Consider the following 13438-nt stretch of genomic DNA (forward strand, 5'->3'; position numbering starts at 1 on the left):
TGCTTTCCTAAAGGGTGACTGACTGCCAGTCTCAGTGTTCATTGTTTTTTCCTCTGTTCTGATAGTTTCTTTGCCTGAATGGTTCGCTTTCATAAAGGTACTCTAGGCCTTGTTTTGGTTTTGTTTGTTTGGCACACACTGTGGACTGTTGTCAGCTTCAGAAGTCTCCAGACTGAGGGGTGGACTTCTTTCTGTCTAGACATAAGGAAGAATTTTCTAACAGTGGTTTCTCAGTGGAACAGGTAAGCTCTCCTTCCCTGGAGGTTTTTAAGCAGAGGCTAGTGCAGTGCTGATTCTATGACCTTAGGGCAATCATGAGAGGGAGGGCCTTTTGGCCATCTTCTGGGCATGGAGTAGGGGTCACTGGGTGTGTGTGTGGGGGAGGTAGTTGTTAAATTCCTGCGTTGTGCAGGGTGTTGGACTAGATTACCCTGGTGGTCCCTTCCAACTTTATGATTCCCTCAGCCTTCAGTACCAGCTTTAGTTTTTCTGTGTTCCGTATAAATGTTTCTATCCATGCTGAATCTAGGTAGCATTGTGCTCCGAGGAGTCCAGAAGCCAAGAATCATGTGGTTCTGGATCTGAGAGGCATGGATATATTCACTTCTGGACTGTTTTCAAAATCAGAGGTCTAACATAAAGGCTGTGCAACTGCAAACTTTTAATATCCCTCAGATATTCAGGCTTAGGGAGTCAGACTTACCGTATTTTTTGCTCCATTAGATGCACCGGACCATAAGACGCGCCCCCCCCCAGCTGGCCGTCGGGGCGGGGAACGCTGGTTCGCGTTGTTCTGGCGCGCCCAGCCGCTCTGTGCGCCCCCCGCCTCCCAGCTGGCCGTCGGGGCTGGGCACGCCAGAATGACGTGAGTCGGCGTTCCCTGCTCCAATGGCCAGCTGGGAGGCGGGGGGGCGCACAGAGCGGGCCTGCCCACCTCCCAGCTGGCTGTCGGGGTGGGGAACGCCGGCTCGCGTTGTTCTGGCACGCCCAGCTGGCGCTGTGCGCCCCGCCCGCCTTCCTTCCAAGCTAGAATGTGCGTCTTATGGACTGGGCTAGGGTCCATAAGACGCACATTCACTCCATAAGACGCACCGACATTTCCCCTCACTTTTGAGGAGGAAAAAAGGTGCGTCTTATGGAGCGAAAAATACGGTACCAGTTGTATCAGAATAGCAGACCATTTTTAAGCAGTAGACTATTTTTAAGCAATCTTGCACTAAGCCACATGGATCAAGTAGTGACCCAATCATGCATATACATTTTCAGATCGACACTTCAAGCTGTGCATATGTCTAAGCATATGGCTGGGTACACTGGTAACTTTTACCAGCTCATGAAGGAAGATTACGTGCTAGCCTACCTGCAGCATGTTAAAACATGTGCTGAAATGGCAGGTAACTCACTGCCTGCTCCAGTTTGTTCCCAAATGTCAAGTGGTCTGTGTACCTTGAAAAATATAGCAAAGAGAACTGAACACCTTCTCAGTAATTATATGAAACTGAACAATTTCGTTTTATCACTTGTGCCAGTTTGAATACCAATGCATTTCTCACTTGCTGGCTATTCCTCTTTTTGCCCAAATTATGAAAAATAGTTTTCCAAGTCCTTATTTCCACTTCAAGCTTTATTCATTTGTGAGAGCTTGAATCTCATGTGGGGGCAATAAGATGTGTTTTGGGCCACGTGACTGCAGAGATTATGCGAAAGCTTGAATTGGTATATAAATTTCTAATTTTAATAATTAAAAAAACTTAACAGTGAATAACTGGTAATTTATAAGAACAACTCAGTGACCTTAGTACAGTAGAGCATATAGCAGTAGAGGTTGAAGTACGTATGAGGAAGGCGCCTAGCACTTATGAGGTGAGGACTTCAATCAGTTCTTGCTCTTGTCACCGCTGGACTTGATTGTAACATCTTCATGAGAAATGTTGGACTATCGTAGCTGATAGGTGCTTGCATCAGTGGAACAGGTGGTAAAGTTTGGTGCTGAGTAAGATGTGATAGTTTGGGCAGAATAAATGGGGCTTGTAGTTCTGACATTCTGAGATTTAAGTCACCCTTGTCCATGCCCTGCTGATGATTTACATCTTGATTATTGACTTCATTTGCACATCCTTCTGTAAAACCCTATCTAAAAGTGTTCATAATAGCAGCTGCATAGTAATTCAGTAGCCTAAAGAAGAGGAACTCTCTGCTAAATAATAGTAAAATACAGTTGGGTTCCTATACATGCAATTCCTGTTACGTTCTTGACAAATAAGCTGCCCTTTTATTGCTTTGTCAAGCAGTAAAAGTCAAAGGGTGGCTCTAAAACATGCTGTATTTAGTTATTGGCACTATCGCAGCTTCGTCTTATTTCGGAGTCCAAACTTAAACCTTAAATCGGGTCTTTTCTTTAAGCCTCTAAAACTGTAACAAACGTGCGCCATACAAGAATGTTTGTAGAGGCTGGTGATCTGGAGAAAAAAATACTGCCATTCAAAATTGTTTAGCTTGGGCAACAAATAGTACTTCTTAAACTCCACTTGATGTAGAAATGTTAATTTCTACGTATTTGTCTAGGTTGGTCAACTTGAGGTGGAAAGGAGATAAAAGTGGGCTCATGCTGAAGGCTAAAGTGGTGAATGCAAAAAGGCAATTAAAGCTTTTTTTCTGTGCAAAATCTGGGGCTTGTGGAAAACCATCTGTTGCCCTGGAATAACCCCTTAATTCTTTTAAACCCATTTAGTTTACACATCCAAGGAGTGAATTGGAGGCTGAAATAGCTGAAAGGGTGTGTGTGGGGGACACACACAAGTGAAAACTTGGAATTACCTGGTTACAACTTGGAGAGCCCTCCTGCGTATAACAGTTCTGTTGCTGTGGAGGGAGAATGAAGCTGTAGTTTTACCTTGTCAGTTCCTCCCTGAGTTCAGTTATCCAACCTTCCCTTCTGCTTGCTGGAGTAAGCAAGGAGGAGGGTTTTCTGAGGTAAGATTTGGCAGCTTATATTGGATCAATGATATAAACAGCAAAAGGATATTTTTGAAATGAAGATGGGAGTCTGTTGCAGAATTATCTTAGAGTTCTTGTTCATTTAGACAAAAGTAAATGATTCACATTAAGAACCTTGTTTGTAGTCATTTGATATGCACTAGGATTGTCTGCTGTTTTAGTGTGCTGAACTACTTGCATAAAGAGTGGCAATAAAATTTGTACACTACAGAATAATCCTAGTAGAACACTATGTATTGGGGGAGGATTTTTTTCTTTGTGTGGTGGAAAATGGCCATTTTTCCCCTCCTTCTTTATCCCTGTAGTTTTTAATGCATTAGGAACCCATTTTGAATTCAGCAACATCTAAGTCAATCAAGCCTACATCATATCCTGTATTCCATTTGTAACTCTTTTGTGTAGACTAGGGGCTCTTGTACCTTGCCCACAAAACATCTTTTCTGCTGCCCCTGATTTTTTTTAAAGTATATTGAATATCCAGCTTGATGAAGAGTTTTCAGATTTACTTGCTGTTTTGTGATGTTTTGGGTTCTAATAAAAAGGCATTGCATGTGGGGTGGGCAGTTGGGAATTTTTCTGTGGACCAGCATGGCTACATACAATCTTTGTATATCTAAAGCATTTTGAGTACTTAAACTTTCTATAGTAAATTTTTTGTCCTGCCTTTCTTCTCAGAACAGCATACGTGGTTCTCGTATCCTTGTTTTATTCTCGTAACAGCCCTGTGAGGTAGGTTAGGCTGAGACTAGTGCAAGGCAACACAGCAAGGTTTGTGGGGGGGTGTTTGACCCTGGGTCCCCAGCACAGCCAAACTAACTGTACCAAACTAACTTACACATGAATCGGCTCGCTTGCTCAAAAGTAATGAACCTTGTTGAAATCCATTTTTGGTTTCTGTTGCAATACATAAAGCCTTAAAAGTCAGGAAGTAGTTTCAACATAACTTACAAAAACTGCTTTTGTCATATGAATTTCTTAAAATTGTAGCATTCTACAGGATGAAGGACTATGTTGAGGAGCATCAAAAGAGGATAAATTTGTTTGAAATTAGGAATAAAGGTAAAAAGTGCAAGAAGGGGAGAAGTTCACTTTCAGGTAATGCATTCTAAAGCTCCGTAGCGCAGAGATACTTTACAGAGGTACAAGCACCATCAGCAATCAAAAGCCCAGCTGACGAACTGAGTTCGATCCTTGCAGAAGTTGGTTTCAGGTAGCTGGCACAAGGTCAACTCAGCCTTCCATCCTTCAGAGGTCAGTAAAATGAGTACCCAGGTTGCTGGAGTTAAAGTGTAGATGACTGGGGAAGGCAATGGCAAACCACCCCGTAAACACAGTCTGCCTAGTAAACATCAGGATGTGACATCACTCCATGGGTCAGTAATGACCCGATGCTTGCACAAGGGACTACCTTTACCTTTTTATTCCAGATGTAGGAGTACTTGTTCAGTCTAACCATTCAGAAAATGAGAGTTAATACTCCCACAAAGTATGGGAGTTTCAGCATCATTAGAACTGTGCCTCTTAATGATCTTGCTGTTGAACAGAGGGATAGGGAAACAGTTCTTTCTCTCCTATAGTATTGTAACTCAAACACCTATTTCTATGTTGGCTTCTGTCTTGTTTGTTTGCATCTGGTCCATATCTAGAATCAGTGTTCAATTCTTGTGAACCATCTAGTTGGGATTGAGGTCCTGTTATAACCAAGCTCACATTATTTCAGAGGGAAGCCGTGCTAGTCTGCAGGAGAACAGCTAGATTAGAATCCAGAAGTGCCCTAAGAGACCAACAAGATTTTGGGGGTATAAGCTTTTGAGAGTCAAAGCTGTCTGATGGATGGAGCTTGGATTCTCAAAAGCTTATACCCTCCAAAATGTTTTTGGTCTCTAAGGTGCGACTGTACTGGAAAACGCATTGTGTTTTATCAAAAAGTATATGGTGGTGATGGTTAGGTCTTGCGATACAAGAATCAGGGTTCCCTTCAGTGGGGTTCAAATACCATTAGTCACAAAAGCTGATGGTGCTTGTACCTCTGTAAACCATGGCCTCCTTTGCAGTTCTAGTGAAAGGTACTGGTAGAGGCCTATCTTCCCTTCCTTTCTCTTTCCCCAACAGAACCAGAAACATGATACTGGGGTTTGGGGGTGGGGTGTCTGTGTGAATACAAAATAGACAAGTGCTATGATGAGGAAGAGGTCAACTGCTTTTTCTGCCTCAAGGGAGCCTCTGCCACAACCAGAACACTAGCATGATCTCCTCAGATCTAAGAAGTTTAGCAGGGTTGGCCCTGGTTAATATTTGGATGGGTGACCTCCAAGGAAGTCCAGGGTTGTTACGCAGAGGCAGGCGATGGCAAACCACCTCTGAATGTATGTTGTCTTGAAAGCCCTACCGGGCTGCTATAAGTCGGCTGTGGCTTGATGGCATTTTCCACCATAATAATACTGGGAGTGACAACGTGTGAATCTTTACTATGCAGGTTACCTTGTGGTGTTTCCATTCCTCTCAGATAACAAGTTGTGACATGGCACATGCTATTGATTAATTAGAAACCAGTGGGGGGGGGGGAGGCAGTTCATCTTCCTTCTCTGAAGGTTTTAGTCGGAGCTGCTAGCAACTACTCTGATAGCAGTCTGGTCTCTGAGCAACAGACAGCTGCTTGTCAGCTTTCACCAGGTGCTATTTAACACATTTGCTTTGCTTAGTTTGTTCGTCTTGGATTATTCCTGATTTCTTCAGCCAAACTGCTTTATGCCTTGACATGTTCATATTTTTGGTGGAAATGCTAGACATTTAAGACTCCCCCCTCCTCCTTCTGACAATGATACCATCACATCCTTCAGACACTATTTGGGCCTGAGGTCCTCTGTGCGTAATAATTTCCAAGCTATTGCTTAGCCTTGCTTCACAGTAGTTTTCTGTAGTCCTGTCCTGTCTGAATATCTTATCACTTGGTATGCAACTAATCAGGCAGGGATAAGTATATACCTCCAGCTGTATTTCACTCTTATCCTTTTGGCTTTCAGTATCCTAGCTCTACCACTCTGCATTCACTTCCAGCTGCCTTTCAATTAGTTACTTTATAGCACACAGAATGTGGTTTTCGGTTCTAGGATTCAGACAGCTTTCATCATTTGAGATTGGTGAATGCTCAGTGTAACTACATTTGCATCTAAAGCAACATCCTGTACCATAAACTTCCTAACGTCAGATTGTGCAGGGAATTTCAGGTAACATCTAGGAATCTCCACACATGAGAGGAAATGTCCTCTGTGTCAAGTGGCCTTGCTGCTCCTGGGACTACTTAGAACGCTTGACATTGTTGGGATACCAGAGAATAACTTGTGAACTTGCCAGAAGGTAAACATGACATCTGAAAAAGCCAGCAGCGCTAGTCTGAATTTTCACTGTGTCAGTTTTCATATTTAGTTTTCCTTACAGTTGTGAAAATAAATGTCTCATCCTCAGTTATATCCATAAAAGTCTGTACCTTAAAGATGTGTTGTAGGCCCAAGTGACTAGTACTGTGTTATGTTATCTTTAAGCTATTCAAATTCTGCTTAATTGAGGCAGTGTTGTGAGATTATAGTAACTGTAGGATGACTTTTAAATATTCCCTCATCTGCCGATTTATTTGTGCTGAGAATCATTTATATACCACTTAGTTTCATATTTTTGGCTCTTAATCTGTAAGGTTCATAATTGGCTGGCTAATGAAGTCATAAAGTGTCAGGGTAACTCTTATGAAATTGTCAGAGTTGAAATTTAAAAAGTAAATGTGCTGTACTTGAATATTGAGGGGTTTTTTTTTGGGGGGGGGCTGTCTTTAAGCCTAGGATCTTAAATTCAGATATCTCTTTAAATGCTTTTTAAAATAGAGCACAAATTCCTATTTATTTGGGTCCACCTGTGTTCAAGACTTTGTTGTCTTTTAACAGATTCAGATTCATTCCTAATCTGTTCACTTAGTCATGGTTTATCTGATTTGAAAAAAACAGAATGTATATAATTGCTTCAGTTGAACTTGAGGACCAGAAGTGTTTGTTAGGGTATTCTCAGAAATGTCTTACCGTTTTCTTAGAATAAACCTGCTGGCCCTTCTGTTGCTTCTGTCCAAAGCCAGAAAATAGAAGCGTACACTTAAAGTCTTGATTGCTGCACTTTCTTTGCATGGACAGACCTCAGGTTTGTACAATTAATGCTGTTTGAGATGTCATGTTATATAGTGTGTGAGTGTGCATTCAGTTAGACGTTGCCAGCTCAGGTCTGATAAATTCAAATGCCAGTCATAAGGAATACGTTAGTGTTCTGCACACTCAGATATTTGACACACACATTTGAAATAACACTAGTAAATATCTTAGGAAGATTTGTGGTATGATATGGGGTTAATTATATGAACTGATTTAGAAGACCTGAAAATAATTGTTCTTTCATATTTGGTATACTTGTGTTCTGCAGGGAGTATCTGCTCTGTATCAGCCTATAAATAATATCAGCATTATAGGGGTTTGGGGCAATATTTTGTTTTTTTTTATGATTAGGCTTTTTCAGCTTTGTGGTATCTGTTGAACACAAATTCAGTTTTTTGTTAAAAAAAACTTTCCTTTTTCACCTTTATTCAAAAGGGCCTCCAATTTAACTGAAATTTAAGCTGCATCACTTAGACATGTATTTAGAACATATACCACTGGAAAGACAATCATGCTAGGAAAAGTTGAAGGCAGCAGGAAAAGAGGAACAAGAGATGGATGGACTCTATAAAGGAAGCCACGGCCCTCAATTTGCAAGATCTGAGCAAGGCTGTTAAGGATAGGGCACTTTGGAGGACATTGATTCATAGGGTCACCATGAGTTGGAAACGACTTGACGGCACTTAACACACACACAGACACACACACACTCACACATACACGAGACAAGTGTCTCATCACTTTGATGTATAGATTAGTGGCGCAGAGTGGTAAGCTGCAGTACTGCAGTCAAAAGCTCTGCTGACAGATCCTGACAGAAGTCGGTTTCAGGTAGCTGGCTCAAGGTTGACTCAGCCTTCCATCCCTCCGAGGTTGGTAAAATGAGTACCCAGCTTGCTGGGGGTAAAGTGTAGATGATTGTGGGGAAGGCAGTGGCAAACCACCCTGTAAACAAAGTGCCTAGTAAATGTTGGGATGTGACGTCACCCCATGGGTTAGTAATGACCCTGTGCTTGCACAGGGGACTACCTTTACCTTTAGAATGCAGCATAGCAGCTTGGTGGTCAAAAGCTGTCATGCCTTGTTTCAGTATTGTGGCTTGCCAAAGTGAGCAATTTCCTATTTTTGTTGTTGCAACCTTCAGCTGCTTTCCTCTTTTTTGATACCATGTTTGTGAAACTTCTGACACTTCTCCCCATCACTGCTTTTTGCCATGTTATTGTCATTAGGTCCTGTTCTTCACCTTTTATACATGGCCTGTTTAATAGAATTGTTCCAAACTATGACACATGATTGTGGTTAGACACCAATCAAGCAATTTTATCTTGTTTGCTTTTGTAGTTCTTTCATCAGTGTGATGTGGGAAGAACACTGGTGTCTATCTTGTTCACTGGTAGTGTACTAATGATGTATTATATCTAGCACTATTTGCTCTGTTGCCATGAAATTGGAACATAAGGAAAACGTGTAAGGAGAGAAAGCACTGAACTTGGAGGAGAGAGATGCTAAAAGTTGTACATATGTGCTCACTTATCAGTAAATGAATAGATATATTTATATTATATTGAACCCCACCTTTTTACAGTCAGAGCTGGTATTAAAAATTGAATTGTTTCCCTTCTGCCTGTGAGGTTAAAATAGACACAACCAAGATAATTGGGCTTCTTTTACTGCCCTTTTACTGCTGTCAGTCTGCATCTCTTAAGGTCTGTGTGTGACAACTTGTGTGGGTCCTTTTTGCCTGAAGATTTCCGGCATTTGTTATTTTATCCTAAATATTGGAAATGTCCAGAAGAGTGGATATTTCCATAAGACATTTATGAGGACTCTTGACAAGGGATTATTTCCTTGCAAGTCAATCGTGCAAGTGCAAAACTGTATAGTTTGAGACAGCTTGTATGCAATATTGAAATTTTGCATGCCTGAGTGCAGGAATGTCTTTATGACAAGCAACTTCTATTATCTTAGTGTGTTAAAAGCTTACAGAATCACCATACGCCAAGTTCATGGTCCTGGCCCAGAATCTAACTGGTGGGACTGAGTAGGGTGGGACTAAGTAGGCAGGCCAAACAGTGGGTTTGAAAACAATACTGTTCAAAAGCAGAAAGATAGCTATGCAGGACTCTTTTCCTTTTGCATTTGACAGAGCTGCAGAATGACTTCCTAAGTTACAAAGTGTTCCTAAAAGTTACAAACTGTACCTTTATGACTCAAAGATGCTTTAACATAATCTTTGTGCAAATTCAGCATTAAATATTTGAAGTATTCTGAGCATCAGAGGTGATTTCTCAGAGAACTAAAAAAGTAAAAAACCTAAAAGATATGAAAAATGAATTTTAATGTGCCTCAACATATACAAGATTTGTTCTCCCTTTTGCAGGATTTAATTTCTAATATTCATTAATGTAAAACTGAAGTAATGAAGAATATTAGCAATAGTACCCATGTCCCTGAAAGGTCACGTTGTATACATTCATAATTTGTTGAGGGAGTTACTGTTGGCTTGCTGTCACATCTGACAGTACATTCAGTCTGTACTTGCTGTGTAAAAGCTGCAGTTATCTGAACCATAGGCTGTTTGTTTAAGGTATTTATGCTACTCCTGAAATGCAGGTTGCTAGGTTTTTGCTTTTAACTGTGCTGCCCTTTAAACATCCCACTAGCACAGTGGGGGAGGGGCACTTTTCCATGTTTTCTTCCTATGAAGCTCTGTGACTTCAGGTCCCGCAGGTGTGTGTGCAGGACCTTTTCTGTGGAATTAGAACTCCAGGGTGATGGTTCCATGAGAGAGGTCTGTCTGTAGGGTTGCCAATGTCTAGGTGGTATTATTCAATACAACATACTACAAGGTGGCACTATATAACCCACCACATAACACCCACATAAACGTGTATAATGACAATGAAAAGCACCACCAATGCAAAAGCACCACCAAACTTTACAGGAGCACTGTCCCAGAAGTGCATTGTAAAACACCTTCTATAGCAATAAGGTATATTCAAAAATGTTTCAGCTGCAAGCCTTTCAGATACTTAAATGTCTTTTGTATATTGGTGGAATGTACTACTACCTTGGTTCACAGGTTCTTCAGTAATGAAGGGGGGCATTTCACTTATTTAAAATGGTGTTTCTTTATTCTTGTAGGACGTGGCATCTGAGCAATGAATAAATTACGGCAGAGCTTTAGGAGAAAAAAGGATGTTTATGTCCCTGAAGCCAGTAGGCCACACCAGTGGCAGACGGATGAAGAAGGGGTTCGGACTGGCAAATGCAGCTTCCCAGTTAAGGTGAGCAAATCTTTTCAGAGCAGCGAACTTCTGAATGTGTTGTCCATGTGACTGGAATGTGCTGAAAAGCAGTTGTTTGATTATATGGTTTGTTTACCTGAATGAATATGCTTTCTCATCTATTACCAGTGCATTTTTTAAAATCCTGAATTCTTAAGTTAAATTAACAGATATTTATCTGTCCTTTGCTTTACTAGTATGTGTTTATTTATTGTGTTGTGAGCCTCCTTAAGCATTTTTAACAGAGCACAGATTATAAATATTTTAATTATATACACTTGTGCATGAAAAATAGTTCTGAAGAAAAATCTTCCTTGTACTTTGTTTTCAGAGGATGCATTAAGTATCAATTTAGAGGGATCCTCGATCCTATGTAACAGAATTAGTGTCTCTTAATTGCTTGATTTTTTTTTTAAAAACTGTCTGATTAGTGTTCCCAATCAATCTATCAACCTTGACTAAGTCTATCAGTTGACTGTGTTGCACTCTGTATTACTAGAGATTTTAAAAAGTCTGTAAGTCTTGCTAATCAGAACTGCATAGCTATTGTGCAAATTTAATTATAGAGAAGTTACTAGCTGAGAGTAAAGTGTGATGTACACTTAAAATAGTGCTAATTTCTGTTCTTCGTATCTTGTTTCTCCCTTCAGTGGATGTCATAACAGTTTCATGCTGCTGCTTACCTTGAAATACTTGGCTGCTGTTACTAAGAATGATTTTTAAACAGTGTTCCTTGTGATGTCCTTGATTTTGTTTGAAATAGAAAGGGGTAACAAAGGAGTGCTGCTGAAGGAAATAGTGTAGAGCTTTTAAATCTGTGTAAGTACCTACTGCCCTGACCTGGATGGCCCTGGCTAGCCTGATCTCGTCAGATCTCAGAAGCTAAGCATGGTTAGCCCTGGTTAGTATTTGGATGGGAGACCACCAAGGAATACCAGGGTTGCTGTGCAGAGGAAGGCACTGGCAAACCACCTCTGTTAGTCTCTTGCCATGAAAACCCCAAAAGGGGTTGCCATAAGTCGGCTGCGACTTGACGGCACTTTACACACACACAAGTACCTACGGCTGACTAGATGTGAAACTAATGGAGGTGTGTCTGATGCTGGAAAGTTGGGGCATCTCTTAACTCCAGAATGTCTTGCCAACAGCTCCAGGGACAACTTGAGAAAAACTAGTTTGGAGGAGCAAAAGGATAGTGAGTATTATTAGAGTGAGAACATTTTGCTATATACATTAAATATATAGTGGAGTATTTGTGGAATATTGTTTGGGTGACATTTTAGAACTTTTTTTTTTTTTACAAAAATAGGACTGTGCTCCTTGCATACCCATCTGTGTTTCTGGATTAAGGCTAAGCTTGCAATTTGAGTCTCCCGGCTGATTTCCTCTTCCTGTCCATAACCGTATGGCAAGGGGAGTCAGTCCCAACTGAAAGGTTCGCATCATTAAAAGAAAATAAAGAATGGGCTTGCATAGCCTGGCCTGGTTGGAGCAGTAATGGTTTCTGGTTGCTGCTATTGTGGCACGTAAGAGTGAGTGAACTTAGTTTTGATAATCAACTGCAGACTTCCTCACATTTCAATTCAGAGCATAGGAATGTAATATATTATAACTGAAAGCTGGGAAAATAAAGTGGAAGATGTTCCCATTTCTCACTTTCGGAAGCGGAAATATTAAACTTGAATCTTTTGAGAGCTAAGCAAAACTTTTATCTATGGTTTTTAATGATACTTCCTTTTAACTGTACTGCTCTGATATTGTATTTCTGGATGTTTGGTTATTTCTGTATTGAATTTATCAAATTTGTTTTGCTCATGACCTGTTCGTCCGCAAGCATAAAGAACGGGGGGGGGGGGGGGGAAGCACTTAGCTGCTGCTTGCATAACGTTTTGGCCATAACTGAGGCTTTCAAATTATTGATACAGGTTAAAGGTCCTAGAGTGACTGAAGAGATTTTATTTATTCACTGATCACATTTGTATCCTTCTCACCTTCTATCATGGAATTTGAGGCAGATTGTAGTAGGATCCATCAAAACCCTGACAAACCACATACCTCCTTTGCTGCAGCAAGGTTGTATCATATGCTTTATTAGATGAAAATTGGGTTTTGATAGCTTTGTTTGTAGTGGATACAAGGCAGTGAAGCAGGTGAGTGGGGCCATGGCTCAGTTGGTAGAGCTTCTGCTTTGCATGCTGAAGTTGCCACATTCAATCCCTGGAGTCTTCTGTGTAAAGGTTCAGCTAGTAAGTAATATGAAAGGCCTTTACCTGAAAGTTGCTGCCAGTCGGAGTGCAAGATACTAACTGTGCTGATTTGATTTAGGGCAGCTTCATGTGAGGATACAGAGCTGCTGAGAACGTTAGAGCTATGTCACTAGAAACCTTTTAACTTAATTTTCAGAAAATATAATCTGTATGTTTTTAGGCTTCTGTTCAGTTGTGTGGTAGAAACTAGAAGTATCCAGAGATTTTATTTCTGTTCAGGTTTAGCTTGGTAAATTTTCTTCTGATGCTTTAAAGTTATATGTCTTCAGAGAAGTTACCCTGGTAACATTTAAATTGGTTTCAGTGGAAAAACACATTCCTACCTGTGAAGTTTGTCTCCCACCAAATTGGTATGAAGTTCTTAGATCCTGTATCCTTCATCAAAAAGATCCTCCCTTTTAGTTTTCAGGTGGATAGGGAAAACCCTCTCCTTTCTGGAGGCAACTGAAGCTTTCGCGAGCACAGTAGTTGTTGAATAGCCTAGTGTTCGTCCCAGTGAGAGAGAGAGGGACAGGATTTGTCTTCCCTTGTCTGTGCGCTCCACTTTCATGTGTGTGTGTAAAAGAACAAAGATTTCACATGACAATGGGTGGATTGGTACAGTTTCCCCAGGTTTGTTTGTAGAGGAGAGAGATCCTCTTACATAGAAATGTGATACTTCTGCTCACCTTGCTTGTGTGTGTGTGTGTGTGTGTAG

At 40.9% G+C, this 13438-nt stretch overlaps 1 protein-coding gene across 1 annotated transcript in view; it reads left to right on the forward strand.

The window, feature by feature from the left end:
* NUMB (NUMB endocytic adaptor protein) overlaps nucleotides 1–13438 on the forward strand; it is a 74299-nt gene that overhangs the window by 18898 nt on the left and 41963 nt on the right. Inside the window, exon 2 of the mRNA XM_056851378.1 lies at nucleotides 10332–10474. Coding sequence (XP_056707356.1) covers nucleotides 10349–10474 — 126 coding nt within the window. The 5' untranslated portion in view covers nucleotides 10332–10348. The remainder of the gene's footprint in view (nucleotides 1–10331; nucleotides 10475–13438) is intronic.

This window comes from Euleptes europaea, chromosome 6 (assembly GCF_029931775.1).
Source record: "Euleptes europaea isolate rEulEur1 chromosome 6, rEulEur1.hap1, whole genome shotgun sequence".
In the NCBI taxonomy this organism is placed as follows: domain Eukaryota; kingdom Metazoa; phylum Chordata; class Lepidosauria; order Squamata; family Sphaerodactylidae; genus Euleptes; species Euleptes europaea.